This window comes from Balaenoptera ricei, chromosome 1, assembly GCF_028023285.1.
Source record: "Balaenoptera ricei isolate mBalRic1 chromosome 1, mBalRic1.hap2, whole genome shotgun sequence".
NCBI lineage: Eukaryota > Metazoa > Chordata > Mammalia > Artiodactyla > Balaenopteridae > Balaenoptera > Balaenoptera ricei.
The window spans coordinates 117786395-117812053 of NC_082639.1; the positions used below are offsets into that span (position 1 = coordinate 117786395).

Consider the following 25659-nt stretch of genomic DNA (forward strand, 5'->3'; position numbering starts at 1 on the left):
CTGCACACAAGCCTTATCCAACTCAGGCAACTGAGCAGCTTATCCCAAACGCCAAGCATCCAACAATGGTTCTTTTGAAGCCCCAGCCCTTGCGGTTCAGTCCTCAAATGTACAGTATGTCTGTACCTGGACAGAGGATCCTATAGCCCTGGCCCCAGAGACTCAGCAAGGAGTAAAGGAAGGTCACATTCCCACATACATATACACACTCACACCATGGTCATACCACACTCACACACACACCTGGCCACACACACACACACACACACACACACTGACAAACGAGTCTAAGCAAGTTCCCCTTGAGCCCCACAAGGACTCACATGTTCCATGTGACGGTCACCTGGTGACTCTCACTCCAGCACACAAGGCTCTGACTTGCTCTCTCATTATTAAATTCCTGAACTGGACAAATCCACAGTGAAGTCCTCTGAAAACAAGAGGCAGAAAACAGTATTAAGGAACATACTAGAAATAGCCTGTTTAGGTTGCCCCAGAGATTCTCTGTGCCCAATACTCCAGCCAGACTGGTGGAGCCCAGCACCTCTGTGAACAGTCGCTGGTGCATCTGGCCTCAAACTTAGCCAAGAGGGACCTCTTCCCCACCCTGAGATCAAGAGCCGTTCCTCAGAGAGGGCCCCTGGTCTGCCAGAGGCTTGAAAGGAGAAACTCACCTATAGAGGAAGATCACCACCAAACACCTCCAAGGGCGCAGTGGCTGTATTGGCAGATTTACTCACTCTGATCCTGTTCACACTTTTCTTGTTCTCCTTTAAAGTCTCAAATTCCCAAACATAAATAATGACTGCTTTGAATTTTATATCAAAGGCTCAGCCTCCATGAAGGATATTACGCTGCCAACTTCAGATTCACTAAAATAAACTAATGGTTACCCATCACAATAGAAATAAAACTGTCTCACTGTTGTGTTGGTTATTCTGCCCCGTGCACATGAATCCAGCCTGGTCCTAACAAGTTACAGAGGGGCTGACGGTGAGGTTGGAGAAGTAAAGAGTCTGGAGCCAAATTTCCTCATTCTGAACCCTGACTCTCCAATGTATACCCTGGGGGACCTTGGGCAAGCTCTTGAACCCACACAGTGCTTCAGTTTCCTAAGCTATAAAATGGATCTGGTAATAGCTCTGATGTCAAGAGTAGATTCAATGAGACAACACACATAACGTTTATAGAAGAGAACCAGGCTGTAGTAAGTGAACATAACTGTTACCTAACATAATTGAATGTATCGCCTGTCCTATTACAAGTTCAGAGGAGCGTTAAAGACTCACTCTGGCCAAGGGGTGAGTCATAAGATGCCATTTTCTAGGAATCACCAAAATCACAGACCACAGGTATTGCCAGGCCATTGTCAGTACAACACTATCCTCCGCGTTTCATGGGGAATGTCTACAAGGTACAAGTAAGTCATTGCGTGAGGACAATAGCTTTCACTCTCTCAGAGATGCTGCCATTCTTAGATGGCAAAGGCGAAGCAATGCTTCCTCAGTCACTAAGATTATTTCAAAACCAGTCAAAGATCTTTCGATTTTCCTGATGACAGTCACTCAAGAGATCTGCGTCTCTGACAGCCCGGGCCACCATGCATGCCCTTCCTTGCTCTTGCTCGCTCTCTCTCTCCCTCTGTCCCCCTCCCCGAAACCCACCCCCCCCACACACCCCTGCTGAATCCTCCTCTCCCATAGGTCTCTTCCCTCGCCTGGCTCAGAACTCCTGAGATAAGCAGGACAGGAGCCATCACAGAATCCTCGTTAGGGGAACATGATGATAGGACAACATGCCCAACCTCAGTCACTTCCTTGTCTCTACACTCAGGAAACCAGCCCCAGCCAGCAGCCCTGTGCACCTGGTAGGATGAAACACTGGAAGAAGCCAAACTCAGGAAGAAGCCACTGTTGGTGCGGTACCTCCGCAGGGAGCTGATCCTACAGTGTTGTAGGGGGGGACTTGTTGGGCACATGCCAGATGCCCAGGTCCCGGGCCTGGAATCGTAGTAGCCAGGGTTCAGGAGAGTGACACACACTCAGTCTGACAAGCCCGGGAGGTCCCACCAGCCAAAGACCCACACATGCAGCTCTCAGTTGAGCTGAGAGCTCTGGGCTCCAGGGGGCAGGTGCCCAGCAGCGCTCATACACTCCACCCTCTAGCGCATGATGAGGCCCCCCACACACAAACAGCCTTGGTGGGAGGAAGTCGTGATTCAAGACATGGATTTCTTTCCTTCTTCTTCTCCAGCCCTACCTCCTCATCCCCATCTCCCACCCTCCCTTCCACACGCTCTGCTCCAGCCACACTCAGCTCCCCACCCTTTCCCAGCTGGGTGGTCAGTGCCACCAACCTTGTAGTCTGCCGACAGAGGTGGCCGCCTCTGCAGACCCAAAAGTGTGGTAAATGGTCCAGTTGCCGTCCCCTTCTGGGTAGTCTGCCCTGACGCCCTGCTGACTGGACCAGTGACCACCCGCTGTGCACTTCCTGGACATGTGGTTCTCGTGCACACAGGCCACCAGGGTCCAGCCGCCATCCCCAGAGGTCATGGCACAGAACGTCTGGTAGACAACACCATTCTCAGTGTGGAGGAAACACAGGCCATCTGCGGAGGGAACCAGCCCAGAGATGCCCTGTCTGAGAGCACAGGGTCCATCTCAGACTCCACAACCAAAATGGTCCTGGGAACTAGAAACATGGCCTAAAGCTCCTCCACTGAATCTTATCACTGAGTGCCCCTACTGGCACTGGAGTCTCCCCGAGTTCAGAAGGCCATGCCCCGTGACTGAGGCAGAGCATAGAATTATCAAAACTTCCAGTGACGTTCCTCAACAATGTAAACATTGAAACCCAGCAATTCCACTCCTAAGTATATACTCAAAGCAACTGAAAACAGAGACTCACATGCTTCTACACCAGTGTTCACTGCAGCATTATTCACAAGAGCCAAAATGAGGTAACAACCCAAGTATCCACGAGCAGATGAATGGATAAACAAAATGTGATGCATACATACAATGGGTAAGAAGGAATGAGGTTCTGACACATGCTACAACATGGATAAGCCTTGAAAACTTGATGTAAGTAAGCTAAGTGAAACACAAATTGGCAAATACTGCATTATTCCATTTATATGAGGTACCTAAAATAGAAAAGTCATAGAGACATAGAATTTAACAGGGTACCTAAAATAGAAAAGTCATAGAGACATAGAATTTAACAGGGGCTGGGGGAGAGGAGGAATATGGAGTTATTGTTGGTGAGTACAGAGTTTCTGTCTGAGGTGATGAAAAAGTTTGGGAAATAGTGGTGATTTTGCACACTAGATGCAAAATAGATGCACAACACTGTGCAGACAATCAATACTACTTAACTGTACACATAAAATGATTAAAATGGTAATTTTTATATTATCTCAATTTTATCACAATTTTTAAAAATCTCCCAGTGGACAGAAATCTAACTGTCCAGATGGGCTTGGTGTCAATGCTTCATCACCTATCACAGGCACCACAACACCTCTCTTTGATTTCCTTGCAGCTTCTGGGCAGAGATGGACAGAAAAATGACAGGTCCATTTCTCTTTCCATTGCATAACCAAAGTATTGACCACAGAGAATATGCAGAGTTTTATTCTTACTACTGGTTTGACACAAAACCCAGCCTCTCCTTGCTACTAGTCCCAATCCCATTCCGCCACTGGAGCAGAGCCTCACTGCCTGGGATGTAAGGTCCTGAGGTTTCCAGCATCCTCTCCGTTCAGCCCACCTGACCCAGCGTCCAGCACAGGCTTATTGCATCCCTCCCTCCACACGACCTCATGCCTATGCTGGGCCCTGCCCTGGGCACAGGCCTTTCAAAGAAATCAAACATTCCCCCAAGTATTTACCTCAACAGAAAATTATGTTGAGAAGAATAAATAATAAAAGAAAGACAAGCCCAGGAGAGCAAAACAGAGACTATGAGATGAGACTGGATACTGGAGTGGCCAGTCTGGGGGCAGGGGGTTTGTCTGGGGAAATGATGCCAGTGGTTACTCAAAGAAGGCCTCCTAGTCCTGGTGACACCTTAGCTTATCCTGAGAGAATAGACCTGACTTTTCATTTGGAAGAAAAGAGAATGCAAAGCAGGAAGTACAGCATGCCCAGAGGCAGGGAAAAAATAATAAAGCATGGTCCACCTGTCAGGAAATGTCAGTAGCTTAATGCGTCTGAAACATGAGGTGTAAGGTAGGAAGTGGTCAGAGCTGGCCAACAGGCCAACAGAGGTGTAGAATGAAGAACCCTGTGTGCTAGTCTAAACTTTGAAGAGTTTGCAGCCAATTCAAAAAGTTTGGGAGAACAAAAAATCCCAAGCTTTCAGGTCAGAGGTATTCAATTATAAGAAGCTCAACACTTAGAGCTGAGGACTTGCAATTATACCTAACATATATGAGCCTGTTTCTTCATACCTAAAACGAAGCTAGTAAACAGTGATTTGGTGAAGACCAGGTGAGACAATATTGAGGAACATGCTTTACTTGTTTGAAAAAATGCCTAAATGACAATGAAGAGAAAGACCAATTTTTATGCCATTGCTAGTCCTGCTGTGGAGAGGAAGACTGGGAAGAGAGCAGTCCTGGGAACAAAACAGACCATTCGGGGCTTCCCTGGTGGCGCAGTGGTTGAGAATCTGCCTGCCAATGCAGGGGACACGGGTTCGAGCCCTGGTCTGGGAAGATCCCACATGCCGCAGAGCGGCTGGGCCCGTAAGCCACAACTACTGAGCCTGCGCATCTGGAGCCTGTGCTCCGCAACAAGAGAGCCTGCGATAGTGAGAGGCCCGCGCACCGCGATGAAGAGTGGCCCCCGCTTGCCGCAACTGGAGAAAGCCCTCGCACAGAAACGAAGATCCAACACAGCCAAGAATGAATGAATAAATAAATAAATGTTAAAAAAAAAAAAAACCAGACCATTCGACCCCCTCTGGAAATCCCAAGACCAAGCCCACTGGAGTGAGGAGAGGCTGGAAGGGGACACAGTTCTTACCACAGGCCCCTGAGGGCCACACAGAGGCACAGAGCTGGGACCCAGGACATGCCTCACCCAACACCCGAACTGCTTTCTACAGGCCAGATCCCACCAGATGCCAGAAATCAGCACTCAGCCTACAGGCATCTCAAGTCTGCAGCAGGAAGTGGTCTCTGTGCAGCTCAAAGACATCCCCTCTGCCCCAGAGTCTCCAGGACCCTGAGAACAGCCCAGCCCAGTTCTGTTATTGACATTTAGAGGAGAAGGGGAGGAAGTGCTGCTCCAGGAGACAATCGCCTGCACTGCACCCTCTTGTGGCCACCATGAGAAACAGCAGGAAGCCGGGGTGGATCCCTGTAATCTAAGGAAAAACAAGATGAAGGTTACCTTCCTGACCTTCGTTTTCCCCTCAGTCCCAGCTCCCACCCCTGTCCAGTCCTACAAAGACTTGAAGGCTAAGGATCCCTTGTCCTCCACACATCTCTGAGCTGGAATCCGGGCTTCCACACTCAACAGATCTTGTCTGAGTCTCAGCAGCACAGTGCAGAGTCCCCTATTTCCCTCCACACTGGGGCCAGAAGCCAAGAGCTGACAGCCGCTGGACCCTAAGAGCTTTCTCTCTAGAAGCTCAACAGACTATAAAAGACAAATCTTAAAGATCAACTAGCAGCATAGTGTCCAGATGCAGGGATTTCATGGACCTGTGTTATTTTCAAAAAAAAAAAAAATACACACATGGGGACAAGACTAATAAGAACTGGTGTTACTTTCGGTTTTTTGCTTGTGTCCTTCCTTCTGGCAAAACATACACAAAAAAATTGTTTTCAATTAAACATCAACCATCATCATCATTTCATAGAAAAAAAGATATTTTAAGGAGAAAATTGGAACTGATCGTCTCAGAATACATATAAATCTTCAGTTGAAATAAATGTAGTTTCACACAGCGACACTACTTTGTCTTTTATTTTCTCATTTTCCCACAAACTGGTGAATATTTACTACAGATGAGCAAATGAAGAGACTACATTTCAGGATAAGTCCGTACAAACCACCTCTGATGCTTCAAGCTTCATCTATCATTTCTGTCCCAATGGCATTCTTCTGTTCTCGGATTCTCCCTTCAGCTATAATAGAATTGATCAGTTCATCCACAGTGATTACCACATACCTAATACATCACTTTATTATATCGCTGATAACATTGCAAGCCTTAGGCTAAGATTGAGCCTTTTGTTGTTGTTGTTGTTAAGCTAACATCTTCTGTCTTTGTAGGTTCAAAGTATTGACTTACACAAAATACTCGGATACATTGATAAAGGAAAATGAAACAGTGCCCAAGAAAAACTCCAAAGAAAACTTATGCTTCTTGGGACTTCCCTGGTGGCACAGTGGTTAAGAATCCACCTGCCAATGCAGGGGACACGGGTTCGAGCCCTGGCCCAGGAAAATCCCACATGCCACGGAACAGCTAAGCCCGTGCACCACAACTACTGAGCCTGTGCTCTAGAGCCCATGAGCCACATCTACTGAGCCCGCATGTCACAACTACTGAGCCTGCGTGCCACAACTACTGAGCCCACGTGCCACAACTACTGAAGCCCACGCACCTAGAGCTCATGCTCTGCAACAAGAGAAGCCACCACAATGAGAAGCCCGCACACCACAACAAAGAGTAGCCCCCGCTCACCGCAACTAGAGAAAGCGTGCGTGCAGCAACGAAGACCCAATGCAGCCAAAAATAAATAAATAAATTTATTTTTTAAAAAAAGAAATCTTATGCTTCTTGTAATACATTATTTTATTGATTCTAAGATATAGCTTTTCATATTTTGACATCTTTAATTTCATTGTGCATCTCATCCTTCGTGGGATATAAATTATGGAATGACCTAAAGTTGACGGCACCTAAGCATCTGGGGAAATGGTAGAAGTAAACTTAGGGACAGCACCCCTTCAAACCACCTACATCCAGTCACAATCAATGACTGTGTCCCATTTATTCTACCTCCTACTTCCTCTTAAATCTGTTTCCCACACCACTGCCCTCAAGTCTTACTGCCTCTGACGCTTGATTAGTTCAGGTCTAGATCAGTTACAAGACTTTCATCTGGGACTAATAGAAAACCCACCTCAAAGTGGCTTAAACAAAAAGTAAATACATCACCTTATGAAATAGGAAATTTAGAGGCAGGGCAGTTTCAGGATTGATTGACTCGGCACCAGCTCACTGTCTTCAAGACCCCAGCACTTTCAGCCTCTCTACCCTGGCTCATCCTCTGGCTGAGAGTAAAATGTCTGTCAGTGCTCCAAGCAGCACCTGTGTAATAGTTTTGTAGGTCTACCATAACAAAACACCGCAGACTTGTGTGGGAGCAGGGCACTTAAACAACAGTGTATTTTCTCAAATTTCTGGAAGGTAGAGGTCCTAGATCAAATGTTAGCAGGTCTAGGTCCTTGAGAGGCCTCTCTCCTTGGCTTGCAGATTGCGGATGGCCACCTTCTCACTGTGTCCTCAAGGTCTTTCCTCTGTGATGCATCCCTCATGACTCTGTGTCCAAATTGTTTCCTCTTGTAAGGATACCAATAAGAGTGGATTGGACCCAAGCTTAATGGCCTCATTTTAACTTCAAAAACTCTTTAAAGAGCCAATCCCCAAATGCACTCACGTTCTGAGGTACTCAGGGTTAGAGTTCTGGTATGAATTTGGGGGAAACACATTTCAACACATCATAATCTAAATTTTTTTAATAATTTTTTAATTGAAGTAGAGTTGATTTACAATGTTGTGCCAATCTCTGCTGTACAGCAAAGTAACTCAATTATACACATATAGACAATTCTTTTTTTATATTCTTTTCCATTATGGTTTATCACAAGATATTAAATATTGTTCCCTGTGTTATATAGTAGGACCTTGTTGTTTATCCATCCTGTATATAATAGTTTACATCTGCTCTTCCCAAACTCCCAGTCCTTCCCTCCCCCATACCCTTCCCCCTTGGCAACCACAAGTCTGTCCTCTATGTCTGTGAGTCTGTTTCTGTTTTGTAGATAGGTTCATTTGTGCCATATTTTAGATTCCATATATAAGTGATACCATATGCTATTAGTCTTTCTCTTTCTGACTTACTTCACTTAGTATGATAATCTCTAGATGCATCCATGTTGCTGCAAATGGCAATATTTCATTCTTTTTTATGACTGAGTAGTATTCCATTGTATATATGTACCACATCTTTTTTATCCATTCATCTGTCGATGGACATTTAAGTTTTTTCCATTTTTTGGATATTGTGAATAGTGCTGCTGTGAACATAGGGATGCGTGTATCCTTTTTAATTATAGTTTTGTCTGGGTATACTCCCAGGAGTGGGATTCTTGGATCATATGGTAATTCTATTTTTAGTTTTCTGAGGAACCTCCCCACTGTTTTCCATAGTGGCTGCACCAACTTACATTCCCACCAACAGTGTAGGAGGACTCCCTTTTCTCCACATCCTCTCCAGCATTTGTTATTTGTAGACTTTTCAATGATGGCCATTCTGACTGGTATGAGGTGGTACCTCATTGTAGTTTTGATTTGCATTTTTCTAATAATTCGTGATGTTGAGCATTTTTTCATCTGCTTACTGACCATCTGTATGTCTCCTTTGGAGAAATGTCTGTTAAGGTCTTCTGCCCATTCTTCTATTGGACAACCCATAACAATCTATAAGACTAAGAAATATCAAGAGCAAAAAGAGGGATCACTTCCTCTGACTCCTTTTTAGAAGAAATGAAGCTTTTCCCAGAGGCTCCAGCACACTTTTCCTACTGTCTCATTGGGCAGAGATAGGACACATGCCCACTCCAGAATCAGCCTCTGGCCAGAAGGGTGGAATGACTTTGATTGCCTCCAACTAATCATCTGGACATGGAATGATGTTGGTGACCATAGAACAAGGTCCTCCATTCCTGAACTGGCCTCCTGCCCCCTCGTAATCTTCACTGTGTCCAGTGTTGGCCCACTCCAATCCCTTCCCCACACTGCTGCTGCTAGCAAGGGTCCTTATAAACCACAAAGCACTTCCATAATCCCACTGAAAACAGTTATGTCATCAGCTAGACCCCCAGGCTCAAACTGCACACCATGGAGGTTGGATCAGTTATCTACTGTGGTACAACAAGCCACTCCAAACCCAGTGACTTAACACAGCAGCAATCATTTCTTTTGCTCATGAGTCTGCAGTTTAAGAACAGCTCAGTGGAGATGGCTTGTTTCTACTGCACATGGTGTCACTGGGACATTTGAATACCTTCTCTCACCTTCTCTCCTCCCTCAATGATCCTGCCCACCCCCCAGCACCTCGACTTTGCCATCACTCTCCCTACTCTCACTTCTTTTGCGCTTCACGTTCTTTACCTCCTGACCACTTCCTCTCTTTCCCCCCTTCCTCTCTCTGCCCTTACTCGTTCCTGTCCCTCATATGGAATCAGCTGTCGTCAGCCAAGCTCTCTCCCACACTGGACAATCCACCATGGGACCTGTGACAGATTTCTGGTCAGGACTCTGCATCCTCCATGCCTCTTCCAGACTCATTATAAAGAGATAGGCAGAGAGGTCACAAATAACATAGTTTCTAATGTTTTCTTCATCTCTTCCATTTTTTCCTAATCCTTATTTCTGAATTGGCAGCTCCCAACTCAAGTGTTAGCACTTTCATCTTTGCCTCAGGCTTTCACATGTGGAGGATCCAGGCTAAGATAAATAGCACCAGAAATGGTTCTGGAAACAGGCTGTCAGGATGGGCTTTAGAGTCAAATTTCTCATATATCTGAAAGGAAGAGGGACCCATTGCTGCTGGTCAGTGGGATTGCGTGAACACCTGGCACTTGCCCTCTCCACCTTTCTCTTCCCCACTTTGTGCCCGTATGCCCTGTAGATCACTTCCTCTCATCACTGAATTTCCATGTGCACTAGAAGTTAGGAATCAGCAAGAGAAGTTAAGAGGGAAACTGTAGAAACAGCAAGGAATGTTACAGCTTTGGCAGTGAAAAGGAGCTGGGGAAAGTGAGGTAAATGTTAGGAGGTACTGATTGCAGCCAACTGATCTTTCCACTACAGGACAGACTCAACTGGGGAGACAAGGTAGAGTTTGAGTCTGTGTTGTGTGTGGTGACAAGCTGGAAATTGTTGGAAGGTGAAGGAGGGTTGGTAAGAATGTAAAAGAAGGAATAAAAAATTGACTCTGATAGAGTATTGCTTTTTGTGAATTTAGACTCATAACCAATCACCAGTCTTTATCAACATAATTCAAAATGTATTTTAGGCAAAAAAAAAAAAAAAAATTGACAGTATGTGTGTGTGTGGAGAGAGAATAGTGTGGGAAATAGCCAACCCCCTTCCAACCTCACATCCAGCCCAGCTTCTCCAAGTGACTTGTTTATACTTTACTGTTAAAAAAAAAATTTTTTTTTATTGGAAAAAATTAAAACACATATAGAAAAGGATATAAAACATAAATATACAGTTTCACAAATTACAGAAAAGCAAGTACCTATGAATCTCCATCCTGTTTAAGAAATTAAAGTTTGCCAGTGCTCCAAAAATACTCCTTCCAGATGACAAACGCCTTCTGAGCCATATCCTTGGAGCTGTTTTGCAATTACTAAAACTCTCACCAAGTGGAAGAAGTTAACTATATGCTGACCACAAGCAGGTAGACCCCAGACCATTTGGAACCAGAAGGTTGATGATGTTGATCCCAATGACCTCACCATCAACCCAATCAGAAAAATGTCCACTAGTAGATGCCGCACACTGTAACCCTCTTCCTCGCCCTGTCTTTAAAAACTTTTCCCTGAAAGCCACTGGGAGTTCGGGGGGCTTTTGAACATTAGCTACCCAAACTCCTTGCTGGGCACCTGCAGTAAACACTGCACTTTCCTTCACCACAACCCTGTGTCAGTAGATTGGCTTTACTGCACACAGGCATGTGGACTCAAGTTTGATTTTGTAACACCCTGACATGCGGAGAGAGAAATAAGGCAAGAGGTATCAAAGATGAGTAGAGAAAGAAGGAATAAAAGAGCAGGAAGGAAAATCAGGAATGAGGTAGTAAGGAACAAAGATTTATTAGGGAGGTGAAAAAAAGAGAAGATACTAGAAAAAAGCAAATACAGTTGACACTTGAGCAAAGTGGGTTTGAACTGTGCTGGTCCACTTACACGTGGGTTTTTTTTCAATAGTAAATAACACAGTATTACACAATTCATGGTTCTTTGAATCTGCAGACCACAAACACAGAGGAACCGCAGATATGGTGAAACTATGGGTACAGATGACAAACTATAAGTTATATGTGGATTTTAGACTGTGCAAAGTGTCGGTCTTCACAACCCACACGTTGTTCAGGGATCAACTGTACATTAACAGGAGTTGACCAAGTACCATACAAATCAGGTTTAGCCAAGAACAACCACAAGGCTTTTATTTCACCCTCCAGCCAGGACAGCTGCTGCCCAACCCAGAGCAAGTGCAGTGGCCTCAGCTGTGGCTGCAACTCTCCCCTCAGGAAACACCAGGCCACCTCTTCTCACAGTCTTGCCATGGAGTGTGTGAACAATGTGTATTCCTCTATCATGGGCTCTATCATGGGCTGACCTTGGCAAATCTGCCAGAGATATTTTCAATGAAGGATTTGGTGTGGGGTTGTCTGGATGTGAAAACAAAATCATGCACTGACACAAAATTCTCAACATCTGGATCATCTAATACGGACACAGGTCAATTTCCTGGGACCTTGGAGACCAAATACATATACTATTTGATCTAGCACAGAACAATGGAACACTGATAACACTCTGGGAGCAGAATTAAATTACAAATGAGGACCAGATTTTTCAAGGTTTGATTATAAGATTTAGTACTACCTTCTCACACTAACATGGTAAAGGAAAATGGTAAAATCAAGTCTTCTTACAAGAGGGAGTGTATAAACCTTGGTTGTGATGTTGACTCGGGTTTTGCGGGACCTGCAATCCATGGTTCAGCTGTCTTTGACTGTGGTGGCTAGCTTGCTGGGTACCAGCCCATGACCTGGGAGAGTGCCAAATCAAAGCTGAAAAGGAATAAATTTTCAGTGCCTTAGAGGACTGGGGACTTCCAGTTGCATACTATGCCAGTGATTCTGGGGACAGAATTTGGAGGATCGATTTATCAGAAAGGATGTGAAGATCTTGACACTTGGGTGAATCTTGCTTGGATATTAGGTACCAGCTGCACTAATTTGGGCATTGCAGCTAAATATCAGTTGGATCCCACTGCTTCTGTTTCTGCAAAAGTCAACAATTGTAGTTCACTTGGAATGGGCTACATTCAGCCTCTGTGCCTGGTATGAAGCTGACACTGTCTGTACTGGTAAACAGGAAGAACATTACTGCTGGAAGCCATGAACCTGGGCTTTCTCTGGGGTTGGGGGTGAATCCAGCTGTAGAAACTTCTGGGAAGAGATATCAGAAGGTTTGGCCTGAATACATTTCCCCTTTGACAGTAGGCTTCCCTCCCCCTCTCCTGACCCCCAGTGATCAAAACAAAAGACCATCTAAACAAGAACTGTATTTTAAATGTGTAGGCAATTTCATGTTAGCTGGCTTCTAGTTAAATTGGTAATCTGTCTAGTTACCAATGCTGCAGTCATGCAGTCACCTTACATTATTTAAATCTATTTAACTGTTAAATGTACTAACCACCAATAATGAAACTGATCTTTGTGAAAATTGCTTTAAAAAAAATGGTAAAGATGAAATCCTCTATCCAGCTTTTCTCAACCACAGCACTACTGACATTTCAGACCACATCATTCTCCATTTGGGGGAGGAGTCCTGTGCAATGGAAGGTGTTTCACAGCACCTCTCACCTCTATCCAGTAGTACTTCTCCCACCCACACATCACCTCCCAGTCATGAAAATGTCTCCAGATATTCCCAAATGTTCCCTGGGGGTAGGGTCACCAGAAAAATATTGCAGGAGACACATTTATACTAAAAACATTATTCACTGTTTATCTGAAATTAAAATGTAAGTGGGTCTCCTGTGTTTTTATTTGCTAAATCTGGCAGCCCTAGCTGAGAAGAGATACCACCCACCTCCCACCCTATTTGAGAACCACTGCCCTAATCCACAGGAGCAATAAAGAAAAAGTATGGTGATGGGAGTTGGGGAATGTTATGATCAGATTTGCATTTTGAGCAAAACTGTAAAACGATTGATCTGCTCACAGGCCAGGACTGCTGTCATCAGCTTCCTGTTTCCATAGATGAAACACTGAGACCTCACTGGAACCTTTGGCTCCCCTTTTGAATAAGCAACAGAAGATGGGAGCCCAGACCTTGCCATTCACATCCATCCTTGGGGAGCATGATGTTGAGAATCACAATATGAATAATAAATTTGGCCTTCATCCTGTTTCTGGCAAAGAGCTCCTAAAACACTTAACACTACCTAAGGGATCAGAGGGGGAAAAAGGGGGGGTGCCTTCAGTAAAATTAATGAAGTTAGAATCAGACTTGTGATGAGAGGGTTGAAACGCAGTCCCACCTACCCTGACCCTCCTGGAGAGGAGTGGCAGGTTTAACCAATTGCCCTGGGCAATGATTTAATCATTCATGCCTGTGTAATGAACCCTCTATAAAAATCCAAAGGATAAAGCAATTATACTCCAATAAGGATGTTTAAAAAAAAAAGAATTCAAAGGATAGGGTTTGGAGAGCTTCTGGGTTGGTGAATATGTGGAGACTGGGGGAAAATGCCGTGCTCGGAGTGGGCAAGGAAGCTCTGTGCCCTTCACCCATACTGGCCCCAGGCATCTATTCCATCTGGCTGTTCCTGAGTTATACCCTTTTATAATAAACTGATCATCTAGTAAGTAAAATGTTTATTTGAGTTCTCTGAGCCACTCTAGCAAATTAATTGAACCCAAGGAAGGGTTTATTGGAACCTCCAATCTATAGCCAGTCAGTCAGAAGCACAGGTGACAATCTGGACTTGCAACTGGCATCTGGAGTGGGGGATTCCACGGGCAGACTTGTAGGACTGAGCCCTTCACATGCGGATCTGATATTGTCTCCTGATAGACTGGGTCAAAATTGTGTTGAGTTGTAGGACATCCAGCTAGCCGTCAGTGAATTTCTTGGTGCTGTGAGAACCCTCCCCAACACACACATTGGAATTGCTCTAGAATCATTTTAAGGATACTATCCCGACTGTCAAAGCAGGAGGAATAAAAGAAATGGACAGTTGTGACCTCGAATTCTTTTTTCCTATGAATCTAAATAATAGTCATCTTGTCTTCCTTAAGACGTTGATGTTGAGGGCTTTATTTCATTAACCAATAACAACAGTATGATAGGAAATTTAACAAGAAAGATTTCCCCCTGCTCTTCAATCTCACTCAGGGTTTCCCTAGAAAGAGGGGCAAACTTGTGTTCTGGGATACCAGAGACTTGAAGTTCCAAACTCAGATCGTCTAAAGTAGAAATCATTAGAATAAGAGGCATTATTTTAAAACATCCCTCCAGGTCTCAGTCAATTTGTAAAAAGAATTCAGAGAAACTTAGGACCACAATGTGATGTAATTTATTCTCTTCCTCTCCTACTTAACATTCCGTTTTTCCATCTCTGAGTATCAGAGCTTAGGAGCTGGGTTCCACGTCTCATACCACACAGCTCTCAGAGGTAGAACAAGAGCACAGCTGCCTCAGTTGTTTCCCGGCTGCAGCTGTAACCACTGTGAGCTCCATATCCATTCCAGTCAAAGGAGGAGAAGTCCCCACACTGCATGGGATTGGCCTCTGGGAAGAATCCTTCTCTGCCGATGCAGTGCTGGGGGGCAGGGGGAAGAGACACAATGAGGGATTGGCTAGGACACCAGTGAGCTCTTAATGGTAGAATCCCCTGGAATCTTTGGTCTTCATCCTACTTGGCCTTGACCACCGCCCCACACAAAACCCTCCCTCCAGTGGACTCTGAAATCATGCTCTTTCCTGAATTCCTTTCTACCTTCCTTCATATTTATTCTCAGGCCCCTCAGCTCACCTCTCTTCCTCAATCGATTCCCCAAATGCTATTCCTCACGGCTCTGTCCACACCTCACTCTCCCGATGATGGCTCATCTCCTCCCATGACTTTAGCTAGTACCAGCATAATCATATTTTGTCAAGATACTCCTAAATGTCGGAGATCAGCCAGATATTTTCTGTGCTTGAAACTCCATATCCAGCCACCACTTGGATGTCTCCACCTAAGTATCTCTAGATCTAAAACTCTGCTTGAGCAAAACCAAAAGAATTCTCTCTTGCTGCCCTTAAATCTATTCCTCATCTTGTCACCCATCTTAATTGATAGCACCCAGTCACCCAAAACAAAAACCTGAAGTATGTTCAGTCTCCTTCATATGCCATCCCCCATATTCATTTGGTCATCAAGAACAGTTGATTCCACCGTCTATGTATCTGTCCTTGCTCATTCAACTTTATCAAGAACACCCTGGCTCAGGTCCTTATTATTTCACGTCTGCACCTTTACATCTGCCTCATGGCCTCCCTGCCCTTAGTTTCCCTGCTCTTGAATCCATATCCTTCACACTGCTATGTCAAACTTGAGTTTGACACATGTCTGGATTGTCTTCTGAATCACAAACTAGGGGTCCTTCCACGAGGGCACAGATGCCTCATTTTGACTGACAAATGGACAAACTGATAATTCATGGGGGAAGTGAAGATGTTCTTGACTTCAGGGTCACATTTCTCAGACTGACAGGAAGGAAAGGAAGGAAAAGGCCCTACGTGAATGCCCTTATTCTTATAGCTCTGACTCCATCTTCCTCCTGCCCTTCCAGCCACAAAATTTCCCTCAAAGGCAGTCTCCAGTCACCACACCTATGGTGCTCTCTTCTACAAGACTGGAAAAACGACAAAAACATAAAGCTTCTACAAGTTAATAAGAATAGTGGAGAATAGGGAGGGTGGGAGGGAGGGAGACGCAAGAGGGAAGAGATATGGGAACATATGTATATGTATAACTGATTCACTTTGTTATAAAGCAGAAACTAACACACCATTGTAAAGCAATTATACTCCAATAAAGATGTTAAAAAAAAAAAAAGAATAGTGGAGAATATCTTCATGACCTCAGCATAAGGAAATACTTTTTAAACACAACATAAAAGTACTAATCATACATGAGAATACAGATAAATTGCACTTCAATACAGGAAATTATGTCCAGTGGTCAAAAGGTACAAACTTTCAGTTATAAAATTAGTCCTGTGGATGTAATGTACAGACTGGTGACTATAGTTAATAATACTGTATTGTACATTGAAAAGTTACTAAGAGAGTAGATATTAAAAGTTCTCATCACAAGAAAAAAGAATTTGTAACTATGTGTGGTGGTGGGTGCTGACTAGACTTATTATGGTGATCATTTCACAATATATAAAAATAGAGAATCATTATGTTATACACCTGAAACTTATATAATGTTATATGTCGATTAAAAAATAATAGTAACAATTTAAAAATTATGTCCACAAAATACCAGCAAAAAAGTAAAAATGCAAGTCATGGAGAAACACATCAACCTACTCCATAGGGTGGGTGTGCACACACACACACACACACATACACACACACAAACACGCCAGGCTGTATATCTTCTCAAATATCACATGCTTGGGACTTCCCTGGTGGCGCAGTGGTTAAGAATCCGCCTGCCAATGCAGGGGACACAGGCTCGAACCCTGGTCCAGGAAGATCCCACATGCCGCGAAGCAACTAAGCCCGTGCGCCACAACTACTGAGCCTGCGCTCTAGAGCCCGGAAGCCACAACTACTGAAGCCCACGCGCCTAGAGCCTGTGCTCCAAAACAAAGAGAAGCCACCGCAATGAGAAGCCCACACACCGCCACAAAGAGTAGCCCCCGCTCGCCGCAACTAGAGAAAGCCCCTGCGTGCAGCAACGAAGCCCCAACGCAGGCAATAAATAAATAAATAAACTCACGTGCTCAGTGTTGCAACCAGTGACTCTCATCCCAGCACACAGGGCATTGGGCTGCTCTATCATTATTAAACACCCTGAACTGGACAAATCCTGCAACAAATTCCCCTGGAAAAGAAGAGGCAGAGAAGGGCCAAGTATTCAAAGGAAGAACTGGAAACAGCTTCCCTTTCACCAGCACAGGGATTCCCTACACCAGCAGGTCAGGTTACAGCTCAACACTCCAAGCTATGGGGAGAGAGCCCTGCACCTCTGTGGACAATGGCTGCTACATCCTGACCCTGAACTTGGCTAGAAGAGAACCTCCCTCCATCTGGGGAAAGAGGACCAAGGCATGGGCTCACAAGAGGTCACTTGTCTGCCTAAGGCTCATAGGAGAAATTAGACTCCACTGAAAGATCAGCAAGAAGACCTCCAGAGGTCCAGCAGGAATAAGCAATGATCAGATGTGGCCATCTGTTTATGCTGGCACACTTCTCATCCAATTACCATGACTTTATTTTCCCTGCCTACCATTACCTGCTCTCACTGAAATAGTAAATGTAAAAAGTAATGGCTCTTGTTTTCCCACCAAAGACTTAAATTCTGTGGCTTTATTATGCTGAAAAAATATCTTCTTTAAAATAATAGCTATCCATCATAACAAAAATAAATTTTTCTCGCCACTTTGCAAGTTGTTCTCACCTGTGAACATTAGCCTAGTTTTTACTATTTTAAGAGCCATACAGGGTATTGGTTAAGAAGCCTGGGTTTATATCCTATAAATTGGAGAGGATAGTAATTCTAACTTCATAGTTTTCTAATGATGATTAAATGACACAGAACCATGTCAAGTTCCTAGAAAAGAGTTTGGCACATTGTATGCGTTCAACAAATGCTACAATTGTTAATTGTTGTTAGTTACACTTTCCCCAAGACTGCAGGGAAGGATTGATGACTGGGCTTTGGAAGCAGATACTCACGCTGACCAATTGGTGAGTAATAAGATGCAGTTTTCTCAGCATCACCAAAGTCATAGACCACAGGAATAGCTGGGCCATTGTCAGTCTGACAGCTCCCTGATCCGTACTTCACTGGGTATTTCTGCAGGGACCCAAGATGCAGGTTGTGTGAGGACAGTAGAGAAGCTGCCACATTGGGAATTTGGGGATTTCGAGCCTTCAGGTGTCAATATGCAGAAATCAGCCTAAATAATAGTGACTCCTTCCCCCTCCCCCCACCCCATAGCTAGGTTCCTAACTAGCTTCAAGCCCCTTGTCCTTCTTCCCTCTCTACCCGCTCTCTCCTCCTCCATAGGCCTCATCCCGTGCTCAGCTCAGATTCCTGAGAGAGGTAGCACATGAGTTCACCTGACCCACAGGTGGAAGAAACAGCCAAGCGCAAGCACCTGCTAGTGATACGGAACCCAGAGCGGACTTACTCCTCACCCCAAACACTTGGCTCTCTGTCCACCAAAAGGAGTGTGAACAGCCAGCAGCCCCATATACCTGGTAGAGTCCAAACAGATCGTGTCCCAGATTCGGGAAGAAGCTAATGTTGGTGTGGTACCTCCGCAGGGAGCTGTTCCTCCAGTGCTGCAGGGGGGACTTGTTGGGCACATGCCACGTGCCCAGGTCCTGGGCCTGGATGTCATAGTAACCAGGGTTCTGCAGAGCAACACGGACACTGAGCCTGAACAGCCCAGGAGGTCCCACTAACCAAAGACCCACAATGCCGTTCTCAGTTGAGCTGAGAGCTTTGGGCTCCAGGGGGCAGGTGCCCAGCAGTGCTCAGACACCTGCCACCTCCAGCAGACGATAAGGCCCCACCACCCAAAAAGACCCGGTGGGAGAAAAGTCGTGATTCAAGGCATGGACTTTTTTCCTTCTTCTCCAGCCCTACCTCCTCATCCCCATCTCCCATCCTCCCTTCCACATGCTCTGCTCCAGTCACACTCAGCTCCTCACCCTTTCCCAGCTGGGTGGTCAGTGCCACCTACCTTGTATCACTGGTGGCCGCCTCTGCAGACCCAAACGTGTTGGCCCAGTTGCCGTCCCCCTCTGGGCAGTCTGCCCTGCTGCCCTGCTGACTCGACCAGCGATCACCTACCGTGCATTTCCCAGGCATGTGGTTCTCGTGCACACTGGCCACTAGGGTCCAGCCGCCATCTCCAGAGGTCATGTCACAGAAGATCTGGTAGATGACGCCATTCTCAGTGTGGAGGAAATACAGGCCATCTGCGGAGGGAACCAGCCTAGAGAGCCCGTGTCTGCGAGCACAGGGTCCACCTCAGGCTCCAAAACCAGAAACACCCTGGAAAGTCAGAAATGTATCCTAGAGGCTCCCACACATATCCATTTGTTAGAGTACAATTCTCTATGGGTCATCTATGAACAGGGACACTGACAGCCTTTGTTCCACGCTACATGTTCAAAGACTTTGTAGCACTAACATCCTTAGAAGACAGAGATATTAACTCTCAATGGATTGTGCTTCCTTCTGGCCTGGAGAGGCCAGAAATCAGCACCCAACCACATCTCAAGTCTACATCAGGATGTAGCCTCTGGAACTAAGAGTAAAGGGCAGGCATGGTCTCAGCCCTTTATATAAGATTCAGATTCTCTAAGCGCAGAGTTCCTCCTCATGCTCAGCCCCAAAGAGAATAAACTATCTTATCTGAAAAGGTTTGTAGTTGCTTGACGAACCCAATTTACGAGCTGCTTGGCAAACAAACTAAATCTGCAAATGTTTCCTGGCCCTCTTCACATCACCCTGTGGGGATGGGACTCAGGGAACCAGCACAAGAAAATGCTGATACTCTGGCTACTACTATGAATGTGAGTAATAAATTTCTTTGTCTCACTGTCAGGAGTTTCATATTTTCTGCCAGCATCTATGAAACTGTGGCAGGTTAACTCTTTAGCTTACAAGAAGGGGAAAATCTTAGACTCATCACCGCTCTGGCCACCACCTTAAGAGTCACCAGGAACACTGCATTCTCTCTGTGTTCAGAAGATCATGTCTGCTGTGCCTGGGTGAGACTGAAAAACCTCAAAATTCTCACTGGAAATCTCCTTGGCTGTAGCTGGAGTCAGAGCAGACAGGAGTGATGGGTACACTCCTCTTGCTGTCCATGACTGGGGTCCCTTTAGGTTAAAAGTGACTAAAATGAGAGGATGCTGGGTTGGTTTATAACTCACCACTTGCTTCACCACAACTTTCTTTGATTTCCTTGATGCTTCTGGGCAGGAAAGACAGGAAAGAAGCAGAGGTTTTGCTCTCCTGAAATGTCTCAGGAGAATGGGTCGCTGCTAGAGGATACAAAGATAATTCTCATTAATAGGCTGGTACTGCTGACAACAGCCTTCCTGGCCATCAGATCCCAGCCCCTGCCCACTTCACCAGTTCATCACTGCGCTATGAGGCCCCAGAGGTCAGGATCCTCTCTGCTAAGACTAGCTGACCCACAATCTAGTACAGGCTTAACACTTGCATTCTTCTGTTCAATTAATTTAAAATGAAAAGTATCATTACACCTACTGTGAGGATGGAATTGTGAGGATGGGGACTAAAGAAGGATATTCCCTGGACACAGCTCTGACCATCCAGCTCCCTCTGGGAATCCCCGGGCCAAGGCCATAGCAGTAGGAGTAGTTAGAAGGGAGCACAGTCTTTATCATGGCTCCCTGAGCCTGCTAAGCCACACAGAGGCACAGATTGCGGCCCCAAGACATGCCTTAGCTTCAGACCAGACCCCAGAGAGGCCAGCAGTCAGCATCCAGGCCGCATCTCAAGTCGGCTGCAAAGTGTGGCTTCTCTGCATCTTCATAACTCCGCTCTGGCCCAGGACTTCAGCATCCAGCCCAGCTCTACTCCTGCTCCACTGCACACCTCAGGTGAGCTGAAGAATCTGCGCCTCCTGAATGATTTACCTGCACTCGGCCCTCTGGTGGCCAAAGAGGGGAAAAGCAGGAGGCAGAATCTGGCCCCTGTCCCCTAAGGGGAAAGGAGATGCACAAGGTCATTGGCTTGCCCATCTTTTCCTTCCATCCTTGATCTTTGAACTTTCTGAGTAAGGAAACCTCAAATGGAAAGTGATGGGATTATGAGCATTCTGGAACCTCCTGGAATAGCCCCCACCTCTATCCAATGCTACAAATCCTTAAGGGGCCACAGGCTCCTTTCTCTGAAACTCCGCATCTCTGAGACCAAGACCAGACCTGAGCTGGCATCATGGCTCCCCACACACTCGGATCTTGTCTCAGACTCAGAAACACCTTCCTCACAGCATGGAGAGCTCCCTCCTTCCTTCCTCACAGATGCCAGGAGCTGAGAGTTCCCAGCCGAGTGGAGACTCAGAGCTACTGCCTCTGCAGAGAGTCCTGAGGTGGGTGAAGTGCTGAGCCTTTATGGGGAGAGCAAACCACGAGGGCCCCGCCGAGCCCTGCTCACTTCAGGCTGCAGGTCCCTGGCTCGGGAGTCCTTCCCTTGAAGGTCCCCGGGGCCTTGAACCCTGGCAATGAGAAGGAATGTGTGACTGGCTGGAGGGGCAGGGAGCAGTGCTCTTGGTCACACTGGTGACACTCACCATCTGAGGAGGGGGAACCCTGCTGGGTCAGAGCACATACAGTGTTACATTCTGTAACAGACTTTCAGGATGGATGGGACCTTACAATTCTTCCCTGCAACCTCTCCTGCTCCCACCTCAGTCAGATGCTCCAGTGCCTCACACATCTCTGTCAAGACGGCATCCTTCAAGTCTCTCCTGAAACCTCCGTGAAGCCTTGCCTGACACGCCCACCCACAGGCAAAGCTGTTGGATTTCTCCCCTGTCTTCCTACTGGACTTTGTCCAAACCCAGAGTGTGACATGTTTCGCGCTGTCATGTCATCTTTTAATTACTTTTTGGTTAGAAATAATTGAAAATTTACAGAACATTGCAAAAATAAAAATAACATAAAAACACACATATACCTTTTACCTAGATTCACCTATTGTTAGTATTTTACCCCATTTGCTTTATCATGTATGCCCTCTCTCTTTATGCATACACAAACACACTTTTTTCTGAACAAGTTGAGGTAAGTTACATACATGAAGGCCCTTTCCCCTAGATAAGTGTGTATTTGCCTAATAGGGATATCCTCATATATAACCACATGCAATTATCAACTTCGTATCATTAACTGTTTTTAATGTAACTTGTACTGTCCTAGGGTCCACCAGCCCAGGAGTTCTACTGAGCTGGAATTCACGGTACTGAATCTCTCTGGCTTTCATTCCTTCCCATTATTAGGAGAGTTCCTGCCCACACTGGAGCCCATAATCCCCAGGTGATGGTCTACTCATGCTTACAAACAAGATTTCTCCATTCCACACACACACCCTGCCCAATTCCTTTCAGCACTGTCCATTGGCCACGCTCTGGCTGACCACTGAACTTACGACTCCTCATCCCCATCCCCTCTGCTGTTCGGCCGGCTCTCTGGGACCAGATGCTGACGTTCAGGGCACTGCTTCCTCTCATTCCTGGGCCTCCAGCACCCAGGAGCCATTCAACATGCTCAGTGTTGAAGAAAGCAAATGCCTTACACATGTATAAACCACTACCCAACCCCAGAACTGGAATATTACTAATAACTTACACTTACCCATGTGCTTCTATATATCACCCTGTCTGTATTTGCGTTGCAGGGAAGGAGAGAGGGAGGGAGAGATGCAGAGAGGACTGACCTGTCTCCCGTGCATCTCTGCTCTTTGGTACAACCATACGGAAATGACCACTAATATCACTTCATCAGGGAATTTCTCAGGTAATTATTAGGGTTGTTCACTGTGATTAATTCTCTTCTTTTTTGAGGCACGTGGAAGACTGCACCTCTTCTCTGTGAAGTTAGACAAGCCATGGGAATTGTTCTAGCCAAGAAATGTAAGCAGAAAAGGTTATTTTCAGGCTGAAGCCTTTACCAGGCAGGGCACAAGTCAACATCGTCCTTTTTCCAGCCTCAAGAAATAAATCAAATATGTAGCCCTGGCTTGGTGGTATGTTTATAGCTGATGAAGAAACTAATCTTGGAGGTTATCAGGATGGAGTTCTGTGTTCTGTTGTAGGAAAAATGTTACATGTGTTGCCTGTGGTATCTCAGGAGGTATGTGATGTAACTACTGCACTGGAGCTTTAAGGGAAGACCTCTGGGAAACAACGTGAGCACTGCATGTCAGCTGCCTTGGTTCTATATTACAAAGGACAGGACCTCAGGGAGAAAAGGTGGTGTGTTTTGCAAGCAGGAATGAAAGGAATAACTGATTCTGGGTCTTCAACAGGAAAATGGTAGGGAAAATTTTCCTTGAGAAATCATCTTCAATCAGGACACACACACACACACGCACACGCACAAGCACTATATATATATATATATATATATATATATATATATATATATCACTCCCAAAATCTTTCTCTCCATCATCTCAGTCAACAGCAAGTATTTACTACTCATATGCATTATAGTAACCAATGACACAGACCCAAGCTAGCAGCTGAGGGAGCCGAGAAATATTGTTCCTACACAATATATCAAACTTCTAAAATTTGACTAGTAAAATTTGGGGAAATAAAGCAATACATTTAAAATTACATTTGGATTGAAAATTCTTTCCGATGTTCATTCTTTGCGCATCAGCACATGGCTTTATCATCTGTTGAATACAGCTTCTAACGTGGGACTATTGAGACTGTGTGGCCAAATGTGTATTCAGTGACCTCTACCAGAAAGGTGTGTAATTGCTGGATGAGACTGAGCAGCCCTAAAACCTGGGCCTGGTTGGGGGGGTGGGGAGTTTGTGATTGCAGTACAGGTTTGGCATGTGCTGACATTCTGAAATACAGAGCCCTTACGTTCCAAAATCCCAATATTTGGGGTATAATAACATATATTAGTGTTTTTCAAAAATATGAAATCTGAATTTGTGTATCTTAATATATATCTTGAGGAACACTTTGCATTAAAATTTCAAATTGAATAAAACTACACTCCTTTAAAAAAATATCACCACATCCATTCCTCACTCAAAAATCCATCCTGGTTTTACCCCAATAAGTACACTAGCATTGCAATCTTACAGAATATCAAAGTGTACAGGAGTACTGAAAGATTGTTTTGTAGTCACAACATCCTGGTAACAGAACCAGGTTTTAGACCTGGTTATGATCTATTCTTGCAGTTTTTAAAAATTCTTACTCCTTGGCATCAGAGAACTCTTTACTTATGTTAATTCATCCGGACCTATTGAGTAATTCATTTCCTTGACATCCTCGAAATAGAAAATATTAGCTTAGCAAATGTAGGAAACCACCAACTTTTTCCTAAGAACTGCTATAAAAGATAAATAAATATTTGAAGTGCAACAATGTTAGTTATATAGTAAAAGCTTGCCTCAAAATTATGAAAATACATAGGAGGAAGTAGTTGATTCTATCACTGGGAAAGGGTTTTTTTTTTAATTTATTTATTTTATTTATTTATTGTTTTGGGCTGCATTGGGTCTCTGTTGCTGCGCATGGGCTTTTCTCTGATTGTGGAGAGCGGGGGCTACTCTTCGTTGCGGTGCACGGGCTTCTCATTGCGGTGGCTTCTCTTGTTGTGGAGCGCGGGCTCTAGGCACGTGGGCTTCAGTAGTTGTGGCATGTGGGCTCAGTAGTTGTGGCTCGCGGGCTCTAGAGCACAGGCTCAGTAGTTGTGGCACACGGGCTTAGTTGCTCCATGGCATGTGGGATCTTCCCAGACCAGGGCTCGAACACGTGTCCCCTGCATTGGCAGGCGGATTCTTAACCACTGTGTCACCAGGGAAGCCCCTGGGAAAGGGATTTAAATGTTTTTTCTCAAAGAAATCATTGGCTCTGGGATATGAATAATGTCAAAGGTTTTGATCATGAGAAAGGTTTGTACTGAATCAAAGAGTCACAAATTGCCGTCTGAAGATGTGGCAGGTCATGACACTTCCAGTGGTTGGCATACAACATACAAAATATAAGAACAAAATTGTGGGACTTCCCTGGTGGTGCAGTGGTAAAGAATCCGCCTTCCAATTCAGAGGACATGGGTTCGATCCCTGGCCAGGAAACTAAAATCCCACATGCCACAGGGCAACTATGCCCACTCTCCACAACTACTGCACTCGCACACCTCAACTAGAGAGCCCGTGTGCCGCAAACTACAGAGCCCACGCACTCTGGAGCCCGCACGCCACAACTAGAGAAGAGAAAACCCGCGTGCCACAATTAGAGAGAAGCATGCCCACCGCAACGAAAAGCCCACGCATCGCAACAAGAGATCCCGCATGCCTCAACTAAGACCTGACACAGCCAGAAAGTAAATAAATAAATAAATATTTTAAAATAATACAACTATTTTTTTAAAAAGAACAAAATTGTGCGTTTTCCATGGAAATAAATATATTCAAGCTAAAGAACTATATTTACTCTGCGATTATGGCCTTTCTATTTTGTTGTTGTTAGAATACCTTTCATTTAAGATGATACTGATAACATGTTCTATTTTTGCTTCTTAATCTTCAATTGGCAATTTTTTTAATTTTGTAACTTTATATTGTTTCCCGTGGAAGTAA

General features: G+C 45.0%; 1 protein-coding gene and 2 pseudogenes across 1 annotated transcript; 1 reads left to right on the forward strand and 2 right to left on the reverse strand.

Annotated features, from left to right (window-relative positions):
* Positions 1–1266: 1266 nt before the first annotated feature.
* Positions 1267–3593, reverse strand: LOC132367080 (intelectin-2-like; annotated as a pseudogene).
* An 8026-nt stretch (positions 3594–11619) lies between these two features.
* LOC132367118 (voltage-dependent anion-selective channel protein 2-like) lies at positions 11620–13324 on the forward strand (annotated as a pseudogene).
* A 1400-nt stretch (positions 13325–14724) lies between these two features.
* On the reverse strand, positions 14725–21263 carry ITLN2 (intelectin 2). The gene is given in 9 exon segments (XM_059925084.1): positions 14725–14877; positions 17056–17103; positions 17105–17160; positions 18015–18135; positions 18540–18698; positions 19027–19268; positions 20232–20342; positions 20964–21027; positions 21252–21263. Coding segments are annotated over 9 exon segments (966 nt in total).
* Between the last annotated feature and the right edge of the window lie 4396 nt (positions 21264–25659).